General features: G+C 36.8%; 1 protein-coding gene across 1 annotated transcript; it reads left to right on the top strand.

Annotated features, from left to right (window-relative positions):
• The first annotated feature begins 3,424 nt into the window (after window positions 1-3,424).
• Window positions 3,425-13,381, top strand: FGF20 (fibroblast growth factor 20). The gene is made up of 3 exons (XM_047770387.1): window positions 3,425-3,856; window positions 9,536-9,639; window positions 12,255-13,381. The coding sequence occupies exons 1-3, from the start codon at window positions 3,571-3,573 to the stop codon at window positions 12,498-12,500; spliced, it is 636 nt and encodes a 211-aa protein (XP_047626343.1). The 5' UTR covers window positions 3,425-3,570; the 3' UTR covers window positions 12,501-13,381.
• The last annotated feature ends 616 nt before the right edge of the window (window positions 13,382-13,997 follow it).

A 13,997-nucleotide genomic window follows, 5' to 3' on the forward strand; every position in this document is an offset into this window, starting at 1 on the left:
GTGTGTACCATAATTTATTCATTCCACTTCCCGTGTGTGGAAACTTATGTTGTTACAAATAATTTGTAATTACAAATAATAAATAATGTTAGGCAAATGTACTATTATTTTATTGAGAGTATAAGTCATGACTTTAAATTAGCTCTTTTCCTCAAGTTAAAAGCACACAGAAGTATCAGGAGGCATTAACTCTTTTTTCATGTGTCAAAACAAAGATTTATAATGCTCTGCTTCCTGAAAAGCTATATAGGAATTATATAGTCTGGAAAACTGTAACTACATTCTGTGGAAGTAGAAATTGTAACACATATTTGTATAACAGCAAGGCAAGTGTGGTCTCTAGGAAGTATAGGTAAAGTTGATTAGATTGCAGTGTATACTTAAAAGTTGAATAATGTGCTCTTGTAAAACACTCTTCAAAATTATTTAACTTCCCATGATATCATCACAGCATGTGCAAAAAAAAAATCTTTAGTGTTATCTTTTCCTGTCACATGACTAGTGCAAACAAAAGAAATCCTTATCTTTTTGTTTCTATACTGGCCCTTTATAAAATGGCATTAAGCGCCATTCAAAACTTAAACAGTAAAAGGTTTGGTTTGAGGAAAAAAGAGTTATTTTATATTTCAAACAAATTATACTTGCTAAATTATAAAGTAAAATTTCCCCCAACAATTGAAGGTTTCTAATATTTTATATGTGTAGAAAAATTTACAGTTTTAAAACCACTTTTCTAGGTATTTTTACACTTAAGTATTGTAGCAATTCTTGGCATTATGAATGAGTCAGGAGTTATAATGTGCTTATTTTACAAAAGAAAACAGAGGCATTTAGATAGTTTAAGAAAATTGCCCTAGGATGTAGGACTGTGGACTAAACCCTGAACTAGAATTCAGGACATTTTTTTTTTTTTCTCGATGAAGTGGAATGTACCTATTTAACAGTGTTATTGTGGTGACCAAATAAGGCAATGGACTTGAAAATGCTAAAATTATACAGAGATGGTAGTTTTATTATTAAAGTTTTTGGGCTTTGGTAAAATTTCTCTGTATTTTAGTATAACGTATATATGTAATATAGGAGACATATATGTAAATAAGAGTATGAGAAATATAAATCACACAGCACGACTTAAAGTATTCACATGGGGAGATATTTTGTCGACTGAATTTGTACCTCTAGGAGCAAGAGATGATGCTCTATATCCATTGTGGAATAATTAACAGCATTATATATTCTACAGAAGTTAGACCTTGAAACAAACCTCATTAAAAGGTACTTGATCTTAGTTTTAAACCTTTAAGCATCTTCTTTAAAAGTGATCAATGTATGTACTGGCTACTTTAGTTATCCCGCTATGAGATTCACACAACTTTGATCTAACTTTCTTTGATTTAACACTGCAATTAAGAAGATTTGGTTCAAAGTAAAAGCTCATTGGTTGATGTTTTCCACTGATGTGATAATGTTTACACAGATGTGCTTTGAAATCTTGATTATGGTGGATCTGGGGGTCCTACCACAAGACAGATTGCTATTATTTGAAAGGTGAAATAATATGACATTTACCTGGTACAACCTTTAAAACTGACTTTGCTGTGTACATTTCTAAAGTGATTTATCTGTTTATTGTTTTTAGTCAGTGTTTTTGTTTTATTTCATATCTATCAACAGTAAATCACTTGCTTTAAGGACTCTTTTATAACTTGGCTGCACAAGGGTCAGTACTTAGGGCCACAGTGATGAAAAGGTGTAACTTTACCTACTTTAAAGCACCTGCCAATTAATTAGCAAAAATCCTTTCAGAGCAAATAAAATAAAGCAGTCACATCCATCTGTGCTCCCCCACTTAGGCCTTTGGTAAACAGACCATGAAACAAGACTGAAAAACTAGTCTTTAGTGAGTCCCTAAAATTTTTGCCCAGGGGAAGCATAAATCCACCAAATCATTCTAAACTCTTCTGCCACTGAAAAATTTTAACCGAAAAAATTTAAATCTAGCTAATGGTACAAAACCACAGGTTTAAGTTTTAAATGGACATGTATCCAACTCCTCCACTTCAACAACTTTTGATTTTACAAAAATGCAGAGACACTCTCACATTTTATCTGCAAATTTCCATGTCTCAAAAACACATCAAGAATCAACACCATTTTCCATTTAGTTGTTTATATAATTCAAATGTGAATGTCAACAAAAATCTGGTCTTAAGGAAAAGACAACTAAGAACAGAGAAGTGCTCTCAGATTGGAGAAGGGACCCAGAGGCTACTCATCATTTGTGACACTATTACAGATATTTCATTTTCTATTCGTGGCAAATATAAGAATGTAAATCATCCCTTTTCAGCCTACTTGGATTTACTCTGAATCTCTAGAGTCATAATTATATTACTTTATTATATTATGTTGATTATAAGTCCATAAACTTAGCACACAATTTAAAGCTTCCATATAGATATAAGGAAATCTTGGTTATATCATGTGCTATCTGAGTAAAGATAAACATTAAAGAGAACCTGGGAAGGGGGTGTGTGTGTTCCTAACCTAACCTTGATTATGTAAAGAAAATCCCCCATCTAAATGATAAAAGAAAAGAGTAATGCTTGTACACTTTATTAGTGTTTTAAAATTAGTGAGTTAAACTGTCAAAGCTTTGATTTTCCTTTCATGTGTGTCTGGGCAGGTCTAAGCCTCAGGTAACGCCCTTTTTCCTTCTCCTTCTCCTACCTTTCTTTGCACCTGTCCACTGCAGGCTCCCAGCAGCTCCCAAAGAGTCTAATTCTCCTCTTCTCTCCTTTTCCTCCTCCTTCTCGTCCCCCCCCCCCCCCGTCCCTCCCTTCCCCCTCTTCCCTTCTTCAATATACCTGCCAAGTTGGGCTCCTTTTAGCAGCGATCTATCACTGCAAAGGACCTCACATCAAAGGCTATTGCACAGTCGCAGCCGAACAGCATCACGGCTGTTCCAAAGACAACCCCAAAGAGGGGCCTTGACTGCGCCTCCCCGAAGTTGCTGGCTAGCTTTGGCCAAGTGTGGGAATGATTTTTGCGACTGCATGGATAAAGAGCCGTCAAAGGCCCCTTCTGGTCACTTCCGAAGAGCAAAAACGTGTTGAGAGGAGGCCGGTTTAAGATTTCAAACAGAACCTCCCCAGCGCGGATGAAAGGACTTGATTAGCATATGTCAAGAGGACCCGCATATATACCCGGTGTGTATGTACACAGGACTCTGATCTGATCAGTTTGCGGAGTTGGAGCCCCAGCCCCCAGCCCCCAGCCCCAGCCCAGCCCCAGCCCCAGTACAGGCAGCGGCAGCTAGCTATAGATGTTTCTGCAAAGCCAGCGGCCGGCTCCCACCTACCCAAGGAGAGAAGATCGCTCCAATACAGCGAAAGCTTCCCTATTCTTAGTTCAAAGTCCATCCAGCGACCTCCAGGAGTAACCGGGCCTTAACTTTTTTGCGCTTGTTTGACTGTAATTTTTCTCCGTTCACCTCCCCATCCCCGCTACATTTTTTATCGGGGGGGTCTTTTGTTTTGCGGATCCTCCGCCTCTCCCTCTAGCCGCTTCATGGCTCCCTTAGCCGAAGTTGGGGGCTTCCTGGGCGGCCTGGAGGGCTTGGGCCAGCAGGTGGGCTCGCACTTCCTGCTGCCTCCTGCGGGGGAGCGGCCGCCTCTGCTGGGCGAGCGCCGGGGCGCGGCGGAGCGGGGTGCGCGTGGCGGGCCCGGGGCTGCGGAGCTGGCGCACCTGCACGGCATCCTACGCCGCAGGCAGCTCTACTGCCGCACCGGCTTCCACCTGCAGATCCTGCCCGACGGCAGCGTGCAGGGCACCAGACAGGACCACAGCCTCTTCGGTAAGTACCCGCACCCTGGCACCCCATGCCCCGATCCTCTTTTCCACCCCTGCACCACCCACCGGGCCTGCGGAGCGAGGGCTGCGCGGAGCCGGGAGCCCCCGGAACCCTGATGGTGCGAGGTGCGCGCTGGGGCTGCGGGGCGGCCAGCGCAGGGACCGGAGGACTTTTCCTGCGCTGGCAGCCGCGGTCGTTAGCAGGCCTGCTGCTCTGGGCGCTGGGGGCGGAGGGAGAGGGGGAGGGTGTGTGCCCAGGTGCCCCGCCCGCACCTGGCTGCCCTGCCCTTCCTGCTGCCTGGGACACCGGGCCTGGACACCAGTCACATCTTTCCAGTGCTCCTTACCTCACAGGCGGTTTTTTTCAGTTTTATTTTAAAAATCCCTATTGTTTTCTCCCAATTCCTCTCTCATTTCCTACAGTACCGTCCACTTAACAAAAATTAACAGTTGGAAGACTTCCGCTTTTTTAAACATGCCCTCCAGGTATGCAGTTGATTACCCATTGATGGCTACTGCTCAAAGGATTTCTCATGGGAGCATTTACGTGTCTACATAGAGAACAGTTCACCTGAAAAGTAACAGGTTAACTTTCCTTGGGCACATTGGCCCACTGTCAGGCTCACCAGCCGCCTGCAGTTCTCAGAGCTCTTAAAGTTTGAGGCGGGGTGTGGGATGGGGGCGCTATCCGGCTATTGAGCATGCCCAGTCCTTCAGCCAGGCTCCTCTATAGAAATTGTGAAATCCGAAAGCAAAGATCTTGGTATTGACTGTAGGTAAGAGGAAGTGGGGAAGCGAAAGAAGATATGGGTGGGAACAGAAAGGGACGTGTTTCAGAATACCTCCAGCGGTGTCTGGGAGCAGAAGGGGTTAAAAGAAAGAAAAAAACACCCGAATGATTGTTAAGGCAGATTGTTAAAACACTAGATTGGGAAATCCTAAGGTCTCTACTGTTAATTACTCCCTAACTAACTCTGTGACTAGCACCTGCCCTCAGTCTTCTTGTCTGTGCAATGATGGGGTTAAATTAGGTGATTGCTCTCTTGTTCTAACAGCCCTGGATCTTTCTTCCACTGTGGAAGTTTTCATCATATTAGAGTTAACTGGCTAACACTCTCAGAGGATTTTGATCATCAAACTTGGGACATCATTAGAGAGACTCGTATTTTTTTTTTTTTTTTTTAAAGATACTATTTACCTGTCAGCAGCAATGTAGAAGGGCATAGCTTAGGGTCAGTTTTCCTTTTCCTTCCTTAGCACAGGAATTCTTTGAGAATCTCATCTCTGAAGGGCCCTTTATCGTCCCCATTCTTGTTCTTACTTGGCTTTCTTTTTCTTTTTCTTTTTCTTTCTTTCTTCCTTTCTTTCTTTCTTTCTTTCTTTCTTTCTTTCTTTCTTTCTTTCTTTCTTTCTTTCTTTCTTTCTTTCTTTCTTTTCTTTCTTTCTTCCTTCCTTCCTTCCTTCCTTCCTTTCTTCCTTTCTTCCTTTCTTCCTTTCTTCCTTTCTTTCTCTTTCTTTCTTGACTTGTAGTACTCATTAAAACTTTGGAGAAGTGTAAATCTCAGTTTGAGGGGCATTTGTAATTCTAGATGGAGAAATGAGCATGTGGCGGTCATTTGGTAGCACTTAAAGGCTTAGAAAATTAACTTTTAAAACCCATATGTTTGCAGCTTCCACTGATCTCTTCCAAATTCCCATTGACTATGAGTCCAGAGTGTCATGACCCAGTGGCCAACCTTGGGGTCACTTTCGGAAAGTGGTTTCTAAATTGAGGAGGCTGAGATTCGGAGTCTAAAGAACGTTGCTGACACCAGGTGGCTCAATTCTCTTGCCTTTAAGAATTATTGCACTCCACTCATTACAGAAAAACTCTAAAACTTTCTACCTGAAAGATTTAGAAATGAATGCAAATGTGATAATGTCTACAAGTAGAGCAGGTAGAACTTGAGCTTAGGTAATATTCAGACTTCCCCTCCAGTGACACATAATGTGATCTTGGAAATTCTACTTTTAAGACACTTGTAATTCAACTGTAATCTTTCCAATGGCGAGTTGTTTCTTCCACTTTGTGTCTCTTTATAAGACTAACTCTGTGGGAAGAGATTAGTAAATATTTACAGACTTGAAAACACTCATTAAACTGGTATTCCATTCCATAACAGATAAGTGTCTCATATTAAATTACCATCCTAGAATTTTTTGCTAAAATTGTGTATACTTGCTTAGTAATTGCAAAAGTATAACTTGGACTGATTTTGTGCTGGTTAAAGTCACTCTATGGTGCAAGGGTATATAGCAGAACAAAATATTTATTGTTATGCACAGGGACGATAACCCAGATTAGTCTGGTAGCCTAAAGGAGTGACAACACCTCTGACACATTGTGGTGCATCCTAGTGGCCTTCGATAGTTAAGACATCCTAATTTACTACAAGGGAGTGTAGGTGAGAAGAAAGTATATGGTCAGCATGTATAATATTATATACTTCTCTCCAAATTTACCTTCTTTCCTAGTGCTGCAATTATTAACTATGAAATTGCTTTTCTCCTAAAAATTCATTTCTGTGTCATCAAAGTAAGAATTTTGAAAAAACTTAAGGTATGCTATTTGAGATGTAAATAACATTTTTGATAATTTATATTAATTTGGCCATGATTAAAATAAAAATTCAGAAAACTGTGTTTTGAAATTTCAAAACCACATCAATAGAATATAAACTGAAAGTTCCCAGTGGGGTTTAAATAATTTCCTATCTGAGTTAGCTCTGTATTTATAATAGTTTTTCTGCACAGTAGTACAGTAGGAAGATTTTACCTAATACGTAAACATGGAATCATTACTTTAAAAAAAGTTGAGCCTGAGATCAAACATATTCCTTTAAAGGCTTTTCCTTTATTCCCCTATTATCCATAGATTTGTCTGATGTGGTTGCATTGTGGGTTGACTCACCTGTTTATTATGATTTTTTTAAAGGCTGGCTTTGAAAATGATACCAGAAAGACAAAGTACCTCCAAGTCTTTTTATGGGACACTGGGCATTAGAAAATCTATCTAAAATCTGTGATTACCTCTTAAGGAAAGTTTTTCATGTCTACTCTTTGTTAAGGAATTAGCTTAGTTGCCACCTCATATTATAAATAAGAAAGACTTGTCAAATCTCATTTAAGAATCAAATGATTACAAATTACTGTGGGGTATACTATTTCCTTGAGGAGAAAAAGGATCAGAATTTAAAAGTGTGGCTAAAATCTTTAAGAGGAACATGAAAAACACATAACCCTTTTCCCACCAGCCCCCATGAGCCATTGCAAAATTATTTAGACCTGGTTCTATGTTTATGAAATTTTGGATGTCATTTAATAAAGTTGAAACTATTGAGTATAATTATTCTAAGAATATATGTAATTTCTTTTTTCTACATAAAGAAAAATTACATATTTTTTGACAAGATAACAGCATTATTTTAAGATGAGAATTAAAGTATAAGTGGTTTACAATTTAGTTTTGCAATAAAAATGATTGCTTTATAAGATTTTTCTATAATTGGTTTATATGGAAATGAAACTCATTGTACTTGAAAACTAGTTCTATTATGCATTGTAATCAGCTAATCAGTTCCTGTTCTTTGAAAGACAAGAGCATCTTAATGTAAATCAGATACTTAAAGAGAATTAAGTTACATATGAGCCACAGTACACTTTTCACTTCGAATGTAACATTCAATACAACTTCAAGTAATTAGACATCTCTAAGTATATCCTGGATGAAATTCCATCAATGTATCTTCTTTTACCAATCATGTTTTGGGCCTGTATTTTTGTTTCTAACAGGAATCGCTCTCTAATGAGCTTGGCATTAAGTTTAATTTTCTTTTGTTCCCACTTCTATATAGAGTCATTATAATGGCTTATGCATTGTAATGGGGTCTGTCCTCTATCTTATCCTTTCTCTGCCTTAGGCTCTTGGTTAGGGGCACTAACTCTTTCAAGCCACTTACAGGCTATTTGGCAGTACATTACTGCTGTAAGATCCTTGTTAGCTCTAGTGTTCTACATGTTCTCCTAATAGTTTGAAAGTGCTCAGCTGAGCTCTAAAGAACCTATGTTTAGAGGTTAAGCATCTATGTTTCTGCCGAAGAGTGAATTAGTATCTGGATAGGATAGAGCCCTCCATCTAAGCAAATATCCAGATTTTGTACTTTCTTTTGGCCTTGGGAAAGTCGCATGTCCAAATAGGAACTCATACATAAATCAAGAAGTGACTTAAGAGCAAGATTCAGGCTAACTGGTACTCTTATACTGTTTGTAGAGCTTAAGAGGAGGTGAAGGTAGGAAGCTATTGAACAAGGCAGTTCCAAGCATAGAAAGTATGTCTATATCCTTTCTCAGCAAAGAATTTAAAGAGAATACCAAGACAAAGGTTATTGTGTGCAGAGAAAAACAATGATGCAGAGGGAAGCATTAAGTTTAAAAAAAATTTTTTTTTACTGTAATATATTGAGTATTGGAGTTTCTTTGTGTCTCGGTGGGTTAAGGATCTGGCCCTGTCACTGCTGTGGCTCTTGTTATTGCAGTGGTGCAGATTCCATCCCTAGTCCGGGAATTTCCACATCTTATGAGTGCAGTCAAAGAACAAAAGAGTACTAAGTGGAGAGTTTGGAGTACTAATTTACCTATAGATCAATGAAAGAAATTCTGAAAAGTTACTGAAAGCAAAATCTAATCATATGCTAAATTATTGGTATTTGACCATCACATTTCATGAATTATAAAAGTCCTTTTACTTCTTTGAATCATAACATTTATTTTTAAGAATCAGGTGACAGGAAACAGCGTATTACATAATTTATAAAGTTTTAAAACTTCTATCTTGTCCTCAAGAAGCTGTGTTCTGCCATATAGGCATTGGATCAGGGCTCAGAAGATGCAAGTTCAAGTATCCGTCTTATTAGTTACAAACATCATGTCTTTAAGCAAGTCAAGGCTCATTGAGCCTTAGTTTCTTTATAAAATGGGATAACAATATCTTCCCTAGTTATCTTAGGAAATCATTTTTGAGAACCAGATAGAAAGTAAAAGTAGAAGCCTTTTATAAACTATAAAATACTAATATGTCCATATAAAGTTTAGTAGCTGCTGCTAGAAGAAAATTCACTTCATTCATAGTAAGCAAAAACAAAGCAAAAGAATTAATAGAACATGGTTATAATTAATGGAATCAAGGAGAACTAAGAACACCTCTATTCTATACTAATTTATGATGATAAAAATAGCTTCCATTTGTTGAAGGCCTAAATGTTTTAGCTCTTACCACTCTCTTATAAGGAAGTATTTTACCCATTTTGCATATGAGGAAATTGAAGTTCAAAGAGGACAAATAATTTATACAGACTAACCAGCAAGTTACTAAGCTGGATTCAAACCCAGGTCAGTCTGGTGTAAGATTTTACACTCTTAACCTTATATCATGATGAACAATTTTTCCTACTCAGGTTTTTTTTTTTTTCCATCTACAAAGTGAGAGGCTCATCATAATAAGACAATGGTATACACTTATCAATTTACAAAGGACTTCCACATACATCATTATATTTAGCAAAATTGATCTACTACTGTTTGGAAGAGTTATATTAGTCATATGTTCTTGAATCAATTCAAATAATTATTTTGTTTATAAATTCAGGTATCCTGGAATTCATCAGTGTGGCAGTGGGACTGGTCAGTATTAGAGGTGTGGACAGTGGTCTGTACCTTGGAATGAATGACAAAGGAGAACTCTATGGATCAGTACGTATTTTTAAAAACATATTATAATTCATTAAATAATGACTATCCACTTTGTAAGTAGCTACCCAATAATGCATGTCAAAGGAAACATGTACGTATACATACTCATATAGAAATTAAAAATCTGTATCGTGATGAATTCCCATATGTTTAGGGAGTAGTAGAGTAACTCACTTTCATTTCTTTTTTTTTCTTTTAAATATTTTATTACAGAAAATGAAAATTCAAGACCTATTTGAATACATTTAAAATATGTGTAGAATGTGACAACAAGGTGCACGTTACTGGTTTTGTCAATTACTTTCATTTCTTAAACCCCGAAACTTGATTGCTTTCAGCTCACTAGTTCTTTCTAGCCATTACCCTGTGACCAGAGACAGAAAAATGAGAGCATTTCTCCTTGCCCTGTTAGATTCTTTTCACCTTTACATTCATTTGATGTAAATTTTCTCTACTCATTACCTTCAATGCTAAGTATACATCACTTATTTGCTGACCTTTGCATATAGGAAATAAGTGAATGAAGTCTTAGAATACTGTGAACAACAGAAAATGGCAACTATGTTAGTTGTACCATATCTGCAGTTTTGATAATTACTATAGTAATTATCAGGGTTGCATTGGGCAATTTTAACTTGTCACTGGGGATTAAACACACACATTTATAGGTCTACTATAGATGTTTTAAATATGAAACTTAAAGTAAACTTTTCAGGTTACTATTTCATGAGTGTAAGGTTTTTCTTTCTTTTCTTCTCTCTCTCTCTATTTAAACCAGAAAGTAGCTACAATACCACAAGAATTAGAGTAACAGGAAAATATAAAATTCAACCTTCAGTACAGTGCAGATCTTTCTCTGTCACTGGTAACGTTTTTATTTTTTATTTTTTTTAATGATTTTTATTTTTTTCCATTATAGCTGGTTTACAGTGTTCTGTCAATTTTATACTGTACAGCAAGGAGACCCAGTCACACATACACATATATATTCCTTTTTCTCACATTATCATGCTCCATCATAAGTGACTAGATATAGTTCCCAGCATGCTGGTAACATTATTAATTTGTTGACAGTTGCTTATATAATTTTAAGAAAATAGTTAAAATTTAAATGTGTGTCACTCTCCTACCCATCCTCTCATATGAATATCCCTTCTTAAAGTCAAAGTCTCAGTAGCTATTTCCAAAGAGAATTTTCTTTTTATGATTTAGTAGATGAAAATATATAGTACCTTCTTTTTCCTTAAAATCTCGATTAAGACCACACCATACAGTTAGAATCTCCATATATACTGAGGAAAATTGGTTATCATATTTCAGTAAATGGTACTCCATTTAATATCTGTCTTTTGTAAGGACAAAACTCGCCCTTTCTGGGCTTTCTGTCAGCTCAGAAGAAAAAGAAATAATGCATCATATAATCTCACAAGAGTAGAATTACAACTGAAAGAGAAAAACATGCCCATAATCTTCCTTCTTCATGTATGTGTTGGATTAAAGAGGCAACTGTAGTCTATCTCTTGGGATAACATACAGTAATCTTGAAAAGACAAGAAATCACTGGGCTTTTACTACATTTACCTAATGGTAATATCTGGATAAAAGTTAATCATGGGGATTGTATCATCAAACAATAAATTCATAAAGGGAAGATATATGATTTGGAGTAATGATTGTGAATTAGGAACTTGGATATTAGCAAGATCTTGAACTGTTTCAAGATGAGAGTATAGATTTGCTGTGCTAAACTTTGGCATCTAATGATGGAACAAGATAAACTACAAACCTATTTGTTGTGATGGTGATAGAGGGAGATAAAATGGAGCATGGGCAAGTTTAGAATATCTATCATTTAAAAATAAAATTGAGAATTGACATTTAACTTAAAGTTCTTTGAACTAAACTGCTGGATGGGGTCACCTGGGAGAAAGAACTCCAGAGAACGTGAGAACTGAAACAGAAGAAAGCAAAAACAATTTACCCTTTCTCCTTGTTTGACAAGGGTATAGTTATAGGCAAAGAAATAAAAATATAGAGTTTTTTTTCCATTATAGCTGGTTTAGAGTGTTCTCCCAGTTTTCTACTGTACATCAGGGTGACCCAGTCACAATACACATATACATTCCTTTTTTGCACATTTTCATGCTCCACCATAAGTGACTAGATATAGTTCCTGGTGCTATACAACATGATCTCGTTGCTTATCCATTCCAAAGGCAATAGTTTGCATCTATTAAACCCAAATTCTCAGTCCATCCCACTCCCTCCCCCTCCCCCTTGGCAACCACAAGGCTCTTCTCCATGTCCATGATTTTCTTTTCTGTGGAAAGGTTCATTTGCGCCATATATTAGATTCCAGATGTAAGTGATATCATATGGTATTTGTCTTTCTCTTTCTGACTTACTTCACTTAGTATGAGAGTCTCTAGTTCCATCCATGTTGCTGCAAATGGCATTATTTTGTTCTTTTTTATGGCCGTGTAGTATTCCATTGTGTATATATACCACATTTTCTTAATCCATTCATCTGTTGATGGATATAGAGTTTTTTTTTTTTAAAGGAAATTCTTTTAAAGATATCTTTTTTTTAATGGTATTTATTTTCTCTCTTTTAGGAGAAACTGACTCCTGAATGCATCTTTAGGGAACAGTTTGAAGAGAACTGGTATAATACCTATTCATCCAACATATATAAGCATGGAGACACTGGCCGCAGGTATTTTGTGGCACTTAATAAAGATGGAACTCCAAGAGATGGTGCCAGGTCCAAAAGACACCAGAAATTTACACATTTCCTGCCTAGACCAGTGGATCCAGAAAGAGTTCCAGAATTGTACAAGGACCTACTAATGTACAGTTGAAGGGTGATAATGTCTTTACTACAAGAAGAACCAAACTACAAGTATTCTTTCTTATTACAGTTCCTGTCATAAAATAATAATCCAGAAAGACATTCAGGATATTATGGAGTCTATTTTCCACTGGGAGCCTGGATTTGGAAAGAATATTGAGAACAAACAAAAATATTTTGACTTGAAGTAGATCAAGATCTCTCTTTACAAGTGGATTAAGTTCCCTTAGGTACCCAGGCTCAGTTCTTACTTGTAGATTGAAGCTGAACTTCTGCTAAACTCTGGATAATGGGAACCCCACCTAGTTTGCTGCTGGTGCCTCGCCTCTCTGGATTATGTTTACTTTAAAAGTTACATTAAAAATAGATATCCTTCATGTTGAAGAGATGGATTGACATAGTTGGCCAAGATTATTGCTACATGAATTCTGAGAATCTTGTAGGATTTTGCAGGTTATGAAATTATGTGTAAAAAATTGGGATGAAACATGGACTATGAAACATGCCACATCAAGATGGAACATTTTTTAAAGGATGGACCTATTTATATGTTTTCAATTTGCAGATATTTATTATATATATTTATTTATTAAAGAGTTTATTTTTTACTGGTATATGAAGATAATACAAAGAGGAAAAAGCAACAACAACAAAAAATTCCTTTACTGTGCCATTATTTTGTTGTGGTGTCTTGGGCTGTAAAGAAGACATCATTATTGCTACACATTAAACATAGAATAAGATCTTTAATTCCTTTTTAAAAATAAAGTATAGCATAGATTATATATATATATTTTGCAGTCAATTGCCTTCTAAATGTAGCATTTGTTTCTTTGGCCTAGAAAATGTATCAATTTGTGCTGAATTCACACATTCAAAAGGGGAATTAAATATTTTTATTTTAGTGTTTTGATTTCATTCATTTTTAGGTGAAGTTATTCTACTTATATGACATTTTTTTAAAATGACAAAATTCTAAATTCCTTAGAGAAAAACATGATAGAGAACTTCTAATGTTGAAAATTGAAGGACATTACAAGCAATTTATGCTTCCTTATTTTCTTGATTTAGTGTGTCAAAGCATATTTCTTTCACCTACTGTAATCCCTTTGTGGTACTGCCATTAATAATAGCGAGGCACCTATCTGAGTGTGGTATCTTTTCCATTATATCTCCTATTTTGTCGTTTTTTTTCCCGATAAATAGTCATTAAGCCTCCTATACAAAAGATACTGTTAGGCACTAAGGAAAATATAGTGATTAAGACAGAGGTGGCCTTCCAGGGGTTTGATGTCTAGTGGGGGGACTGACAAACACCATAAATGTGAATTGGGATGTGCTCTATGAGAAAACAAGTTTCAGACATAGGAAAAAAAGAGAGGGAGAGAGAGAACAAATTTAGGTAGGATGAGTCAGAGTCTTCTCTAAAGAGATGACATTTCTTAAAGGATAAGAAGGATCCAGCCAGGCTAAGAAGAGAAGAGCCTTAAAGGAAGAGAACACAATG

The sequence above is a fragment of the Phacochoerus africanus genome, chromosome 3, assembly GCF_016906955.1.
Source record: "Phacochoerus africanus isolate WHEZ1 chromosome 3, ROS_Pafr_v1, whole genome shotgun sequence".
Classification (NCBI taxonomy): Eukaryota; Metazoa; Chordata; class Mammalia; order Artiodactyla; family Suidae; genus Phacochoerus; species Phacochoerus africanus.

What these genes read in the sequence shown, in the direction of transcription:
- FGF20 (XM_047770387.1), top strand. Translation starts at nt 3,571, where the DNA reads ATGGCTCCCTTAGCCGAAGTTGGGGGCTTCCTGGGCGGCCTGGAGGGC. An exon ending in ACAGGACCACAGCCTCTTCG is followed by an intron (nt 3,857 to 9,535) that starts GTAAGTACCCGC and finishes TTATAAATTCAG; the next exon opens with GTATCCTGGAATTCATCAGT. An exon ending in AAGGAGAACTCTATGGATCA is followed by an intron (nt 9,640 to 12,254) that starts GTACGTATTTTT and finishes TCTCTCTTTTAG; the next exon opens with GAGAAACTGACTCCTGAATG.